This window comes from Lepidochelys kempii, chromosome 6 (assembly GCF_965140285.1).
Source record: "Lepidochelys kempii isolate rLepKem1 chromosome 6, rLepKem1.hap1, whole genome shotgun sequence".
In the NCBI taxonomy this organism is placed as follows: domain Eukaryota; kingdom Metazoa; phylum Chordata; order Testudines; family Cheloniidae; genus Lepidochelys; species Lepidochelys kempii.
The window spans coordinates 59,969,457-59,985,980 of record NC_136385.1 but is presented as its reverse complement, the minus strand read 5'-3'; the positions used below and the strand labels follow the sequence as shown (position 1 = coordinate 59,985,980).

The window sequence follows — 16,524 nt, the reverse complement described above, 5'->3', positions numbered from 1 at the left end:
GGCGGGGTGAAGGCTGAAGCAGGAGCGAGCAGAGCTGGCAGGGAGGCGTGGGAGGGGATTGGACTGGCAGAGGGCAAAGAGGGGGATTAGCAGGGAGATGGGTGTGGGGGACTGGCGGAGGGTGAGGAAGAAGGGTAGCCGGAGCTGAGGAAGGGAGGTTGACATGGGATGAAGTGCTCTGATACTCTCTGTGAAAGGCTCCTGGGAAGGTGGGTCCTTTGAAGTAATGATAGCTCATTGATAGAAAAAGCAGGGGCCATGTCTAACATTGAGGATCTAAGGAGTGGGAGGGGAACAAGGAACTACTGACCCTCCCCCACAAAGCCAGGCACCTCCTTTCCACCTTGGAGACCCCCCAGGGTAGCAGCAGGCCCCCCTCCCCCCCAGCCCCACAGGGATGTCTCAGCACAGCGTTTAGGATTGCAGGCAGAGCAGCAGAACCCTGCCCCAACCCATGCCATTTGGTGGCCAAGCAGCTGAGGGGAGTCCAGCAAATACAGCCTGGGCCTGGGCCTGGGCCAGGGCCAGCAGAGAGGGGGCAGGCTGGTGCTAAAGATACTAGGCAGCAGCCTCCAAGGGGTCTGGAGAGGGCGGGTATTTTAATTTCCCATGCCCTCCCCACCCCCGAGGCAATGCCCCATCAGCAGTTCATCAGCACCCTGACCCCAAATGGGGATGGTGGGTCCTTTCTCCAGTTTAGAATACAAATATTTTTCCAAGGGTCCTTTCAGAAATTGATGATAAGGAGTTTCCTCTCCTGCAGCACTACTTTCCCCAGGGATGGTTCTGTCCTGCATCTCAGGCCCATGGCCAAGGCCACCATGTCTGCATTATGGTCAAAGCAAGGGGAGGATTAAAGCCAGATTTCAAACCATTTTAATTGAATTAAATTAAATGGCACCATTTCTGTGAATGGCAGGATCTAGCAACCCACTCCGTCCACTCGCTGCCCTTTAAACAGCAGGCCAAAACTACCTCCTCTACTTTAACCATCTCACCAGGTCCAGAAAGAATCCCATGCTGATTCTGCACTGAAATGGTATTTAAATCATTCCCATAACATTTGTAGCGCTGCTTAAGGAAATAACATACATGAAGCCACAGTACCAGGTTTAGCATGTCCTCCCCATCTACTCCTAGGATCCCATTAAGCTGCATTGTGTTTAGAAGCGTACAACTTACACAGTTTTGGTTGCTTGAGGTAGTATTTCTAATCCTCCAATGGGACTTTTAACATGCTGCTAAGTGTAGCCATACCCACTATTATCAATTTACTATATGTATGTGTGACAGCTGTGCCCTGGGATACACAGTAGATGGCACTGGACTGGCCATTTCAATCTCTACGGAACAGTAGGTATCATAGCTCCTTTCCAAGAGTTGAAGACAATTTACTTCATGGCTAAAATTCAGAGTATCATCTGCTTCTTCAGAGTTGAGAGTCCCAGAATGGTCCCAGGGGTTTTGATCTCCTGCCAGATATGAGTTCAAAAAGGATAACATTCATGGACTGGTTTAGAGTCATGGGCCTTTGCTTTGGTTCATCACTTGGACCAGCTTTGACGAGATGGAATGAGTTACGAAATTCTCTATGAAATTATACAGCTTCATTATTGTGTTGTCCTTTAACTTTGCCTCCACAAACAGACTGTTTCCTCCTGAAGAAAGATTAGGATATTTAGAGAACTAGACTTTTTTTCCTTTGAAAATCCTAAACAGACCTCCTACTCCCAACCTGAGCAAAGGTGCAGAGAGCCTCACTTGTAACATATTCCAGCCTTCATGGGTCAGGTTCTGAGAATTGCTTTAGAGCAAAGGAATCACCATCTCCGATCTGATATTCAAATTGATTAAGTGGGCCCAGTGAGTCCATTCTCCTCCCAAGAGAGCCAGTACATTCACACAGGGACCTGCCTGTTTACAAAATGGGTAGAGACTTTACCTGCTCACAGTGATACAGCCGGAACCACAGCTATGGTATTGATTAATCATGTTTTCAGCAGAGGAGATTTGCTGTTCAAGCAGACATGCCAAATCCAAAAAAATGCAGAAATTGGGCTCATTTTTGGCTTAATTGGCTTGTGAGTTGTTTGTTGGCTAGTTTTTGGCTTGTAGCTTGTGGCTTGTAGCTTCTTTTTTTTGATCAACTCCCGGCAAGCAGGGGCAAGTGGGGGAGAGTCGGAGTGCACAGCAGGCCCACCACAGTCCCAGACTGCATGCCAAGGGGATCTAGTCACATAGAGTGTTGGGGTTCTTAGGGATTGCCTTGTTTTGGCCTTGTTTTGAAATGGTATTAGCTTGATTTTTGGCTTATTGTGAAAGTTGGGGTGCTTATTTGCTACGTGAAAATTGGCAACTGTGCGGTTCAAGGTGGAATCAGATAGAGGCTCCCACTTAGCCTCTGCCCTTATGAGGCACTCTATAGGACATTAGGGTACCTGGAATTGTCTTTTTATTCCTATGAAGAGCTCTGTGTAAGCTCAAAAGCATCTCTCTTTCATCAACAGAAGTTGGTCTAATAAAAGTTATTACCATCCTCACCCACCTTGTGGGTAATATTCCTATCACCACCAGTCCCCTGGGCTAGTCAAGCACTTGAACCAGATAGTGATAAATATACTTAGAAATGTGTCTCAGAAAATGCCTGACTAGGCTCTGAAGCAGGAAAGATGCGAGGAGCACCGTGGGGGACAGTTATGGAGATACAATTTGGGATATAGCCTGAAACAGAAAGTAAGATATATTTAATTCTCTGTTGTAGCCATGGATGTTCACATTATCCATATCAACATCTAGTCTTGCTTTGAAACACTCCTCATAGGCTCACTGAGTTCCACATGTCTTTCATACATTGTATGGAAGGGTTTTTCCTTTTGCCAGCTTTGAGTTTTTGATCCCATGGTCTTAGGGTGCTCACACTGGTACTATATGCTAATCTTTATACCGGGGTAGGCAACCTATGGCATGTGTGCCAAAGGAGGCACGCAAGCTGATTTTCAGTGGCACTCACACTGCCCGGGCCCTGGCCACCAGTCCGGAGGGCTCTGCATTTTAATTTAATTTTAAATGAAGCATCTTAAACATTTTAAAAACCTTATTTACGTTACATACAACAATATTTTAGTTATATATTATAGACTTGTAGAAAGAGACCTTCTAAAAACGTTAAAATGTAGTACTGGCACGCGAAACCTTAAATTAGAGTGAATAAATGACGACTCGGCACACCACTTCCGAAAGGTTGCCGCCCCTGTTTTATATCATGCCACCTTCTGTATATCTCTGTCATATCCTCTCATCTTCTCTCTAGACAGTACTAAATGTTTCACTTTCTGCCTCTAATCATTTTCATCACCCATCTCTGGACCCCTCCTATTTCTGCCTTTTAAGCTTATATTATTTATATATATGAGTGACCAGAACTGAACTAAAACTGACAAAGTTTCTTGCTGCAAAATTAATAGTGGTCACTGTTTCAATGTTTCCTGCTACAGAGGCAGCTCCTGAGGTAGCAGATGGAATACTAGTTAAACAAAACCTGTTCCCACTATTGTGCTCACATCAGCTTTCACATCCTCTTCTCTATATATAATTCTTCCCTATCCACACACCATTTAGATTTTACATTAATTTGTTCTGGTGCATTGGTTCAGAAGCTTTGCTTTCAAACTCAACAGTTTCAGCCACTGTCTCCCTAAGAAAGAGAAACTCCAGAGAAACTAACTGAATACCAAAGCAACAGCTTAGAGATTAATGCATCCCAGTAGGTATACTTGTTCTCATAGAAACCTATAGAAAAATCTACAAAAGCAAGGGAGTGTAGGCCTGTCTGTCATCTGGGGGGAGATTACTAGTTAAAACAAATGTCATAGGTCAGATTGACTTCAAAATTCACAGAAAATGACAGACCTAAAATACAGCCATGCAATTTTAACCCTGACCTCTGGACTAGAATGCTCACAGCTATATTTAATTAACACTCAGATTAGCACTCAGTGCTTCTGGTAATTTTCATTCACCGTACTCACACCATCCACCGCAACACTGCATCTTTCACCCTGCCCTATCTTAACAGCTTTTGTCTGGTTCCCTCCCCTTTTTTCACACCCAGTACAGATTTTCTACCTTCACATCTTGAAGCCAAAAAGAAAAGGAGTACTTGTGGCACCTTAGAGACTAACACATTTATTTGAGCATAAGCTTTTGTGAGCTACAGCTCACTTCATCGGATAAATACAGACTAACACGGCTGCTACTCTGAAACCTGTCATCTTGAAGCCAGTCTCTTCTGAAGCCACAGTCAAAGCAATTCTTCACTGCATCTTGGTGCTTGAGAATAGCCAGAGCCAAGGCAGCTGCCCACTTACAGAACGGGTTGCTGCTTGGGAAGATAAGATTAAAGATTGGGCCTGAGGGTAAGGGCAACTCCTGTAGACCTGTAGTGACTAGAATTAGCTCATGGCCAGACAAAACTGATGCTCTTGGTTTGAGGAAATCCCCTCCCAGTCACTGGATGGAGCTATTTAAAAAAGTTTCTAGAATTTTTTCTTTTCTTTGCACAGATCTAGAGATCAAACTATTGATGTAATGCAGGCCAAAAATGGTCTCAATCTGTCACATTTTACCCCAAGGTAGTACTTGCCATCCACTAAATATTTGGGGGACCCAAACTGGGAACAATTTTTAAGACTGTGTACATTTTTACACTGCACATGCAACAACACAGGAAAAACAGCTAGACCGTTTTCATTCCCACTATTTTATAGGCTTTAAAGCTTGACCTCTGTAAGTGCTCTAAAATCTGAGTGGTTACTCACATTGCTTTGAAATTTGGTGTGCCTCATGGGGGTATGGAGTAGCAGCAGTAATCCAGAATTGGGGTTATTTGAGGTGTTTGGGCTTTTTTGAGGAGGAGAGGTGCTGTAATGCAGTTTCCTTCTGCTGCCTTGTATTGTTAAAGGGAGAGGCACTAATGACTGGATAAATCGCAACAGGCCTTTTGATGGCTGTGAACAGGGCCGGATTAACTTTTTGTGGGCCCAGCACCAAACATATTTGTGGGCCACCATGGGGCAAGGTGCAGGGGGGCGGGATGGTCAGTCTCCAGAGTGAAGGGCAAGCTAGGGGTAATGAGGCACAGCGCAGTAGGAGCAGCCCTGCTCTGCGGAGCCCTGCAGGAGAGCACTGTTTAGGAACCTGCAGCTGCCAGACACACACTGTCCTGCTCTGTGCTGCCAGCATGCCCTTTCCCCTTGAGGGCAGGCCCGCACCACACTGCCCCCCTGCCCAGTGCCCCACCCTTATGCCCAGTGTCCCCTGTCCCAGAGACCTCCACCACAGATCTCTATGCCCAGCCTCCACCCCTCCTACAAACCTCCCCTGCTGGCCTCCCACCACAACTGCACAGCACCCTGCACACCACACCACTCGCCCAGCACCCCCCGCCCATAGACCTCTCCACTGCGCACCACCTTCCTCACAGTCCCACCATCACAGCTGCACAGCACCCCATATTCCTGAGGGGATTCTGCACCAAAAAATTAAAAATTCTGCGTGCAATATTTTAAAATTCAGCAAATTTTATTTGTCAATAAATAAATGTGGAGGCTCCAACATGGTAGTAGGGAGTACAGGCCACTGGTTGCATGGAGGTGAGAGATTACCCTGCAGCCTCCCCCTGCCCCACCCGGGGATAGGGACTCAGCAGTGAGGCTGCACCCAACCCTGACACAGTACAAGGGCCAGGCCTGTGCCAGAAACAGCCTGGGGCCCTGCCCCCCTGTGCCAGGCACACCAGGTGTGGGTGAGCAGGCTCAGCCCGACAGCAGGATCCAAGTGCAGAGGAACTTAGTGGGGGGGATCTAGATGGGGGTAAGAGAGTTCTCTGTGGGGCAATCTGGGTGCGGGTGTCTCAGTGGGAGATCTGGATGCACAGAAGCTCATTGTGGGGTAACAGGTGCAGGGGCAATGGGCCTCTGCAGGGGATCCAGGTGAAGGTGTTTGGGGCTCAGCATGGTGGTGGGGGTCTAAGTGCAGGAGAGGTGGGGTTCATTGGGGTGGGGGTCCAGGTGCAAGTGGTTGGGGTTCAGTGAGGAGGGTGTTGGGGGGCTCATCAGGGTGCTACAGATGCAGGGGAGGTGGGGCTGGTCAGGGTGAGGGTTTGATGGGCTTGCGTAACAGGGGAGCCCCAGCTTCTTCCAAGGGGATGCCGCATGCTTCTGCCAAGGGGGCTCCAGCTTCCCCATCTCCTGCCCACCCCACCACCTTCATCCCCACTGCCTCTTCCCCTCCCACCCCCGCTTCCCCATCCCAATGCCCCTTCCACACTGCTCCATCTCCTCCCCATCCCATGCCCCTTCCTTCCCCTGCTTCCCCCATGCCCCTCCCCACCCCACCCCACCCTCTGCCTCTTTAGCTCAGCCCCTGCTTCCGCCCCACCCCTTCTCTTCCCCATCCCATACCCCTTCCCCACTGCTCCATCTCCTCCCCAGGCTTCGGGGTAGGAGGGGACTGCCCCCAGCACTCATTTGTCCCTCCCAGGCAGTGTCCACATTCCACCACTTCCTCCATAACATCTAGGATTTAACAGTTTCTCCACCCACACAGCTAAAATTCAACAAGATCCTCATCTCCCACCTTAATTAAAAATATAGGCAGAGGTGTCATCACCATCATCATCAGCAATCCCTCAATTTGAGGATCTCTACCACAGATTTACATATGGGTCCTGAGATGACTCAGGAGTCTGATCCTGGAACCACAGATCCATCCACAGTAGGTACCAACTTTTCCTGGTGGGTCAGCTGCCTGTGGGTTGTTTCTTTTTCCTAACTTCTCTTTTTTCAGCTTTGAGGGCAAGGTGCTTCTCCTCAAAGCAGGCCACTGCCTGATGGAGGATGTGGCACCACTGAGGTCAGTTGGTGGCTTGGTCCCCCCAGCTTGCAATGTCCACATCAGTTTTCATGAGATACGCTTTCAGTAGGTCTTTGTAGCTTTTCGTCTGACCACCACAGGATCTCTCACCATGGGTGAGAGTAGAGGGCTTGTTTTGGGAGGCGAGAGTCTGGCATTTACAATGTCCAGCCCAGCAGAGTTGGTGAATAGTCAGGTTTGTGAACACTAGTGTCACTCATCCTCTCTGCTCCAATGATGGTGGTCTCACCCCACCCCATCAGTTGAAGTGCATAGTCTCTATTCTTCCCACGCCACTCTCTCTACATGGAATACCCTCCAAGACTGCCTGAAAAGTCACTACACTCTCATCAAGACCTAAAATAAACTGTGTACTTTGCCTCTCTCCTCCCTTCACATTTATGTTTTCTCAGATTGAGAGCTCTTTAATGCAGGTTATGTCATGTCTTGTATGGACCACACCTAGCCAACTGTGGGTGCAACGGCTGCCAGAATACAAATACTGGGGATGATGGAGAGGAGAATTGCACATATTCCCCTCCCCTGACATCCACAAAGCTTTGCAACAGGCTACTTGAAGACTTTTTGCCCCAGTCCCTCCAACCTACACCTGACTCACTTGAAATAAGTGAAAACGCAGCAAGTAGAGGGTTAAAGACATTTATAAAACAATGTCATATTTACAGATAAATGGTTGTATAAGCATGAAATCTTCCATATGACAGAAGTCACAATTTCTAAATTCTAAGTGTACAAAGTGCATTTCTTTCCCCTTCTCTCTGCAGCAGAGGACAGTGGTGTCTCCTTCCCCTAACCCCTACAGCTACTAGACTATAGGGGCCCCTCAGGGTAAAGATTTGGAGACAAAACCCCAGCTATGCTGAATTACTGCATTATTTCTAAATCCTCTCTAGAGAACATTAGTCTGGAAAAATAGACACCCAAACAAGGTCAGGAGGGGTGACTTAGTGTTTGCTTGGAAAATCTGGTCAATAGATTCCACTGGAAAAGGAAATCTGGGGTCAATGCCCTAGTGTTGTTAGTAGGAGGGAAAGATTATTTAGCCGCTGTTTAATAAACTAACTCTTGGTTCTTAAACAACTGTCCCACCTCTCCATATTGTAAACCTTTCAGATGCCCCTGAATCAGTTTCTACTTGTAACCCCAGCATCATTTATGACTTCAAAGTCTGGGTCCCAAAATTGAATCCAAATCTATTCAAGACGGGAAACTATGGTCTTCCACTGTCATGGTAAGGGAGCAGGTTATTAGTAGGTGAAGCTATATGTGAACCTGACCAGCTGTTTCGGCTAGGGGCTAGGTCTGTGCCAAGTAGGGGTTTCAGACTGAATAACCATGTAGTGCCAAGAACAGCTACTGGAGACAATTCCTTATGAAGGCTGCAGGAACAGAGGCTCCTCTACTCTATTCCACGCATCATCTGGGGATGCAGCCTGAGGGCCTGCGAACACCCTATTGAAACAGAGCATGAAATACAGAACAAGACCAGGGGATGTATGGTTAACAACCTGTATGTCCTACAAAGCTGTCAGATTAGAATACAAAGCACTGAATGCAGGTGTGTGGGGAAAAGGATGTTGTGCAGGGTACATGGTCACAGGATTACACAATGCAGAAACCAAAAACACAGATGCAAATGCACTGCAACCTACAGGAAGGGGAGCGGACATCCACAAAGAATGGGCTATGGAGCCCAAGGAAGACTCGCTTATAGAAGTTGCCCAACAGCGCAGCATCATTCTAATGGTACATTCACTCCACGTCAGACACTGCACAGGTTCCACACTGGACATTGCTCACTTTTTGTTTGAAAGGTCTTCTTCTTAAGGAAAAAGTGCAAGAAGGGTAGAGTCCAGAGCCCAGTATGGCCAGAATGGTTTTCCTCACCAGGTGTAGCTTTCTCTGCTACTTAGAGGAGCAAATTTCTGGGAGAAAGCTTCACCTATGGTCAAGTCATAGGCTTATTTTCAGAAGAGTCAGCCTTCTCTTGAAATTTCCCCCCCAAGATGACCCCTAGAAGCAAAAGCCTGCTTTCAACTGCCTATTCTAGACATCTGCCCCATTTGAAGACTGGCCAGGGTCACGATCAGGCACCAGTATGAATGTTATTTGCTCAGTGAATCTTAAAGGGCTCCTGGTCCATGAAGGGTGGTCATGGTTACTGCCATACTGATGTCCCATTACTACAGCTTCATCTTTTTCCCAATCCCCCTACTTTGCTGACTGTCTCATACAGGTGGATATTTCAACATGCTTTGAGACTGGAGTTGTTCAAACAGACACCCCCTTGATGCTTGGAGAGTCATGCAGACAGGAGAATTGGCCTGTTTTGGGGATGATAGACATTTCACTGCCTGCCACTTAATAGGAAGGGTGAATATTTTTTTCTGACATGCAGATACTGCTCCCTGTAATTATGCAGCAAATGGACCAGTGCATGAGAAAATGGGAAGGAAAGATACACCTGGGAGTGAATGGAAAAAAGAACTTCTCTTCCAATCTGGGCAGATTCCAGGTTTGGCCGAGAAGAGACAGGTTTAGGTCCCAGGGCTTCTGTATGCCAGTGAGCCAAAATGTACTCAAGCACAAGTGATGCAATATCTCTGTGTGGCATCCACCAGAATTACACATTCACACTGACACCCCACATTTTCAGCTGTTGGTCAAAAGCTTTGATCCCTCTGGAAGCAGCACCCCTCCACTGCTGTGGCGAACACTCCAGCACCCCAACTCTTCCCTTGTGATTCTCCCATCTCTGGCTGCAGGAAAAAAAGAGAGAGAGAAAGGCGCATTTAGGTATCAGTCCCCTTTACAGAACTAGAGCTAGAACAGAACACAGTCAGCTTCTCTCCAAGAGGACTGTCGGGAGCATTTCAAGTGGAGTATGAGGAACAGCATCTTGCCCCCACAAAGATGTGCTGCTCTCCCCCCCAGCCTGCAACATTTGAAGCAGATTGGGACCAGGCTGTGAAGTCTGATTATGTTGGACAGCTGGTTCCTGTGAGAAGGGAGCAACACCCTGCAGAACAGGTCCATAGGTTAAAAGCAGTCTGTGTTTGCTAAATTAACAATGCTGCTGCCCTCTGATGGCCAGCTAAGCTAAAACCTTGCCAAGCAATATAGTGACATGACTATAAGAGACAGGAGACCCACTAGAAGTTACTTGGTAGAATTGTGGGGCCATCAAAACCACAGTAAGACAGTTTTAGATTTTTAAACTACTAACAGCATTTAAAGTTGGGCACCAACGTCAAGAAACAAGACTGAGGAGGGCCACAGTCCTCCAATTATCCCAGAGCAAGATCATGGGGCTACTCACGTTCACAAGTTCTTGCTGGGGATCTCTGAAATGTGCAGACCCATCACTTTGGCTCGTTTGTACAACTCTTCAGTGCACAGCTCCTCTACTCCCTCATGTTTACGCTTTGGAGAGGTCTGGCCACAATGCAACAGCCTCTGCACTACAATTGGGAGAGGAGAGTCACTGCAAAGTTTCCTCTGGCCCTGTGGCTTCTCACATTTACTGCTTTAGGCATCTATGTGCCAAGACAGCAGGGGAAAAGGAGAGCCTACAATGCCAAAGCAACGGGAAGTGCAGCCACAATCTCCCCCCACTTTTTTTTTTTTTTTTTGGACACACAAATGTTAGCATAGACAGGATACTGAATCTCAGCAACTCCAGCCCAGGACAATCACCAGAGTCTTCCTACTCTAGTAAAGGGCTAGTTTTATAGAAAAATTATTTCCAACTCCCCACCCCTCCATGTCCAGACAGGTTCCATAGAACTATAATCAGTGATTCTTTCTGGCATCATGTACTAGAGTTTTGTGGGCCTTTTAGGAAGAGCTCTCTTGGGAACTCCAAGCAAGTCTAAATTAAAGTGAATAAGATCTATACCAGGCAAAACACAGCCCATGGGCCAGATCCGGCCAGTCTAACGTTTCTGTCCGGCCTCCTCTGCTCCCTCGTGATCTCTGAGTCCGGGCCTCTAAAAGTCCCACGACACAGTGGGGCACTCAGGCATGTTGCCTGCCTGCTGTGGCCCCAGGCCGCCCCCGGAAGCAGCCAGCTGCTGCTGGCACATCTCTGCGCGGAGGTGGGAGAAGCGGCTCCGTGCGCTGCTCCCCTCCCCGCAAGGGGTGTGCAGAGACATGCCAGCAGCAGCTGGCCACTGCCACTTCTGGGAATAGTGTGGGGCCACAGCATGCAGGCAGCCTGCCTGAGCACCCTGCTGCACTGCCAGCCAGGAGCCACCTGTGGTAAGAGCCTTCCAGCCAGTGTCTGCACCTGGCACCCCCTCCTGCACCCCAACATTCTGCACCAGCCCAGAGCTCCCTCCTGCACCCACACTCCCTCCCAGACCCCTGCACCCCCTCCATTAATATAGTAGAAATGTGTGGCCCTTAACTACTTGCCAAAATTCGTGGAGTGGCCCCCCTGTGAAAATTGCCCACCCCGATCTATACCATTTTACCCCCACACACCTGTTCCTTGCTGAAGTAACGTTCTATCCAGTTATGGGCTCCAAGTGCCCATTAACTTGTCTAGGTAATTTACCAACAACTCCTGCTCACCTGTACTGGTGCTGCTGCCCTGGCCTGCCGTTGTGTCTGTGACCGGGCTACTGAGATCTTCCACACAGGAAGGGACAGAGGCCAACAAACCTGGGAAGAGAATGATCACTGACTTCCACTGAGGAACAGGCTCTTGCTTTTCATAGGGAGCTCAGACCACGCAGAGTGCAAACACGTAGTGGTGCACGTGTCAATGAAAGAGGAGCGAGGTTTAAATCTCAGTTGGCTCAGTGCTTGCTGGGGACACAGGTCCTGGCCCCCACGATCCCTTCTCATTGGGATCTTATGCATGGGCTTTAGGAGTGAAGCACAGGGTTTCTCATCTCCAGTAGACTCCTTCCCAATTTCAGTTACCTGACAGCTACTCCCAACCTTCACAGCTTGCCATACTGAAATGCTCACGGTCTTGTCTGCATTTCCAGGGAATGCACGTACCCTTAGAGAAACTTTGGGCAGAAGTCACTTCCTCCTGCAAAGGGCTGGTCAGGAGCACAGCTGCCATTTGCTGTATTATGAATTCCCCTCCCATCCCAACCATCTTCTCTACTTCAGCTGATACAGGGTTAAAGGGCAAACTGCAGCAAGTGTCTCACAGCACCTCATACTCACAGAGGCCCCTGTAGCGTGACAGCTGCTGGTAGATCTGTTTCATGCGTTCAATGTTTAGCCGGCTGGTCTCTGCATGGTTCACCATGGGTTTGGGGTAGTCCACCCCAATGATGCACTTGGCTGCCTTCTGCACTGACTCAGGGGCATTCCATGGCTCGTAGATGTACCGTGAGGGGAAGCCTTTTAACTTGGGCAAATACCGCCTGCAGCACATAAAGAGATGACACCTTATTCAGAGTACAGCCACAAAGAGTTCGCAAGTATGGGATAAGCAACAAGGCGGCTACCCAGGCAGGCAGATTGTGAAGCGGTGTGTCACTGCCATGCTAGGATGTATGAGAAGCATCCATCCATATTACTCACCTAACATAGTCACCACTGGGATCTGTGCGGCGCCCAAAACCGACGGGGCAGTAGCAGTGGAAGAACTGCTGGAAAAAAGCACTGCATGAAAGCCACATCCAGCTGCCGGCGTTCACACTGAAATCTGCATCCAGCAGTAGCTCATCAAACACCTGCAGTAATAAGAGGGAAAGTTGGTGAGGGAACCAACCTCCAAGGGAAAGACCCAGCAGCAGGGAACACTAGAAGATAGATGCTAAGTATGAAGTTGAGGCAATCAGGAAACAGATCTCGGTAACTGGAACAAAAAGCAGACACCTGATCAATTAATCTACCATAGTTCCTTACATCTCAATCATTTCCAATGAGAAGCCTTGTCTGGTCATGTTTTCGAACACTACCAGTTAGCTCCTGCTGCTTTGGACTCTGCTGTACAGTTTTACTACAAGATTTGGACATCAATCCTAGCCTTGGAAGTGTAATGTAAGCATGCAGAATAGACACTGAAGGAGCACAGCAGTTCTGTGCAGCAGAACAATCAAAAGTGAATAAGGGCTTTTCCTTCTAAGTCTCACATTATCCATCCCCCACTCTGAGTGGAAGCAGGATATTACGAATAACCCACTGAATTCCTGTCCAATTTAGTTCCTAGGAGTTGTGTATTCCAATTTCCACTGTCTATTAGTGTTTTCAGCCCCTTAGGGCAGGGATGCCTCTGCCTCCACTTGGGCTGGGGACACTTTTTAGATAACAGCCCATATTAACCAATGGGTCCTATTTACATTTACTTAGTAACTGCAGACTCTCTCATCATCACTTTTAGGACTTAACTGAACTAGGCAGAAAAAGCCAGGCTTGTGACCGAAGCAAAGCCAGCTAGATCATCCTCTCTTCCACACTACTCTACATGCCAAATGATTAACATGACAGTACTGCCATCCCAGCAGAATGTGCCAACAGGATTTTGCCCTCCCCATGCTCTGTTGCCTAATTCTGGAAATACCAGACTTACCCTGACTCCAGACTCCCAGCTGATCCAGAGGTCACCCCTGGTCAGGAAGCAGGCCACTGCATGCCTAGCCAGGTGGTGGATCCAGCCTTCTTGTTTCAGTTGGGTCATGATAGCATCAATCCAAGGGAAGCCTGTTTTGCCCTCTGCCCATTTTGCCAAGGCTTCAGGATTCCTGTCCCAGGGGATCTGTATGCAGATTGGGTTCCCCTCCATGCGGTCAAATTTGGGATTGTTGGTGGCTGCCGTGTAGAAAAATTCCCGCCAGAGAAGCTGCCCATATAGTGAGAGTGGTGGTGTATTGTTACGCTTCACCTGTGGAAGAGGAGAAACAGGGACAAAGAGATATTAGCCTTTCCCAGCTCCTGTACCTGGGCAGCTCACCTCAACCCTCCCTCTGCCCCATCACTACAGGCAATTCCCACTCAGAGACCAAGACTGCTAGCAACATTTGGAGCTGTGGAGCTATCCTCTGAACAGCCCTTTACCAGACACCAGACTCACTGGGGCAGAAAGCGCCTCTCTTTAATCTAGTCTGATATTCTGAAGGAACTGATCTCACAGGAACAAGAGGACGGGCACTAGAGCCAACCTAGAGCTAATGATTATGAGGGCTCAGGCTTGAGAATCCAGATAATTACTATAATTTTAAAGGTAGCTATGTCTACAAGAGTCTTGCCATTTTTGTAAGTTTCCCCCAGTAGGGGCAACTATATTTAAAGAGCTGAGCACTGCTTCATAGCCAGAGGAGTTAGGGGCAGGGAGGAATATCAACCTACAGCTTCTTGGGCCAGAAACAATGGAACAGGTCAGAACTGCAAGGGAATTAACACAACCCGTCCTAGGAACCAGCCTGGCCCCAGGCCTGCCGGCTCTGGAGGAACCCCCCACCCTCCCATCCCCCTTTTCTCACCTTTTTATACAGCTCCCAGAGGCGGTAATAGAACAAGCGGCAGGACAAGCAGCCGAAACGCAGATAGGGACTGAGTCCAGTGGGGCTCGCCAGCAGTGAGTTAGCGTTCATCCTTGGCCTTTCATAATTTGCAACCCAAGCCTAGGAGCATTTGGGAAAGAGAATGGGTTTCAGAAATGCAGCAGTCCAAGGAGCAGGCTGCTGGGCAGGGACACAACTATCTCTAGTAGGTTCTTTAAAGCCCCTTACATTTCTCTGACAGGTTTCAGAGCAGCAGCCGTGTTAGTCCGTATCCGCAAAAAGGAAAGGAGGACTTTAGGCACCTTAGAGACAAACAAATTTATCTGAGCATAAGCTTTCGTGAGCTACAGCTCACTTCATTGGATATGTTCAATGGAAAATACAGTGGGGAGATTTATATACACAGAGAACATGAAACAACGGGTGTTACCATACACACTGTAATGAGAGTGATCAGGTAAGGTGAGCTATTACCAGCAGGAGAGCAGGGGGGGCGGGGACCTTTTGTAGTGATAATCAAGGTGGGCCATTTCCAGCAGTTGGGGGGGGGGGGGGGAGAAGAAGGGAGATAAACATGGGGAAACAGTTTTACTTTGTGTAATGACCCATCCACTCCCAGTCTTTATTCATTCAAGCCTAAGTTAATTGTATCCAGTTTACAAATTAATTCCAATTCAGCAATCTCTCCTTAGAGTCTGTTTTTGAAGTTTTTTTTGTTGAAGAATTGCCACTTAGGTCTGTAATTGAGTGACCAAAGAGATTGAAGTGTTCTCCGACTGGTTTTTGAACGTTATAATTCTTGACGTCCGATTTGTGTCCATTTATTCTTCTACATAAAGACTGTCCAGTTTGGCCAATGTACATGGCAGAGGAGCATTGCTGGCACGATGGCATAGATCACATTGGTGGATGTGCAGGTGAACGAGGCTCTGATAATCTGGCTGATGTGATTAGGTCCTACGATGGTGTCCCCTGGATATGTGGACACAGTTGGCAACGGGCTTTGTTGCAAGGATAGGTCGCTGGGTTAGTGGTTCTGTTGTGTGGTTGCTGGTGAGTATTTGCTTCAGGTTGGGGGGCTGTCTGTAAGCAAGGACTGGCCTGTCTCCCAAGTTCTGTGAGAGAGATGGGTCGTCCTTAGTTGGGGGCTCAAGATGATGGCTAGTGACGTTCTGTTATTTTCTTTGTTGGGCCTGTCCTGTAGTAGGTAACTTCTGGGTACTCTTCTGGCTTTGTCAATCTGCTTCTTCACTTCAGCAGGTAGGTACTGTAGTTGTAAGAATGCTTGATAGAGATCTTGTAGGGGTTTTCCTCTGTCTGAGGGGTTGGAGCAAACGCGGTTGTATTGCACAGCTTGGCTGTAGACAATGGATCGTGTGGTGTGGTCTGGATGAAAGCTGGAGGCATGTAGATAGGCATAGCGGTCAGTAGGTTTCTGGTATAAAGTGGTGGCTATGTGACCATCGTTTATTAGCACTGTAGTGTCCAGGAAGTGGATCTCTTGTGTGGACTGGTCCAGGCTGAGGTTGATGGTGGGATGGAAATTGTTGAAATCATGGTGGAATTCCTCAAGGGTGGCTTTTCCATGGGTCCAGATGATGAAGATGTCATCAATGTAGCGCAAGTAGAGTAGGGGCATTAGGGGATGAGAGCTGAGGAAGCGATATTCTAAGTCAGCCATAAAAATGTTGGCATACTGTGGGGCCATGTGGGTATCCAAGGCAGTGCCGCTGATTTGAAGGTATACATTGTCCCCAAATGTGCACTAGTTAGGGGTGAGTACAAAGTCAAAGTTCAGCCACCAGGTTTGCCGTGACATCATTGGGGATACTGTTCCTGATGGCTTGTAGTCCATCTTTGTGTGGAATGTTGGTGTAGAGGGCTTCTACATCCATAGTGGCCAGGATGGTGTTTTCAGGAAGATCACTCATGGATTGTAGTTTCCTCAGGAAGTCAGTGGGGTCTCGAAGATAGCTGGGAGTGTTGGTAGCGTAGGGCCTGAGGAGGGAGTCCACATAGCCAGACAATCCTGCTGTCAGGGTGCCAATGCCTGAGATGATAGGGTGCCCAGGATTTCTAGGTTTATGGATCTTGGTTAGCAGATAGAATACCCCTGGTCGGG

General features: G+C 48.1%; 1 protein-coding gene across 1 annotated transcript in view; it reads right to left on the bottom strand.

Annotated features, from left to right (window-relative positions):
• Window positions 1-7,556: 7,556 nt before the first annotated feature.
• Window positions 7,557-16,524, bottom strand: part of CRY2 (cryptochrome circadian regulator 2) — a 37,165-nt gene continuing 28,197 nt past the window's right edge. Inside the window, exons 6-12 of the mRNA XM_073348108.1 lie at window positions 14,382-14,522; window positions 13,472-13,783; window positions 12,481-12,632; window positions 12,118-12,320; window positions 11,509-11,598; window positions 10,253-10,394; window positions 7,557-9,692 (exon numbers count right to left, since the gene is read on the bottom strand). Of these exons, the coding sequence (XP_073204209.1) occupies window positions 10,255-10,394; window positions 11,509-11,598; window positions 12,118-12,320; window positions 12,481-12,632; window positions 13,472-13,783; window positions 14,382-14,522 (1,038 nt within the window). The 3' untranslated portion in view covers window positions 7,557-9,692; window positions 10,253-10,254. The remainder of the gene's footprint in view (window positions 9,693-10,252; window positions 10,395-11,508; window positions 11,599-12,117; window positions 12,321-12,480; window positions 12,633-13,471; window positions 13,784-14,381; window positions 14,523-16,524) is intronic.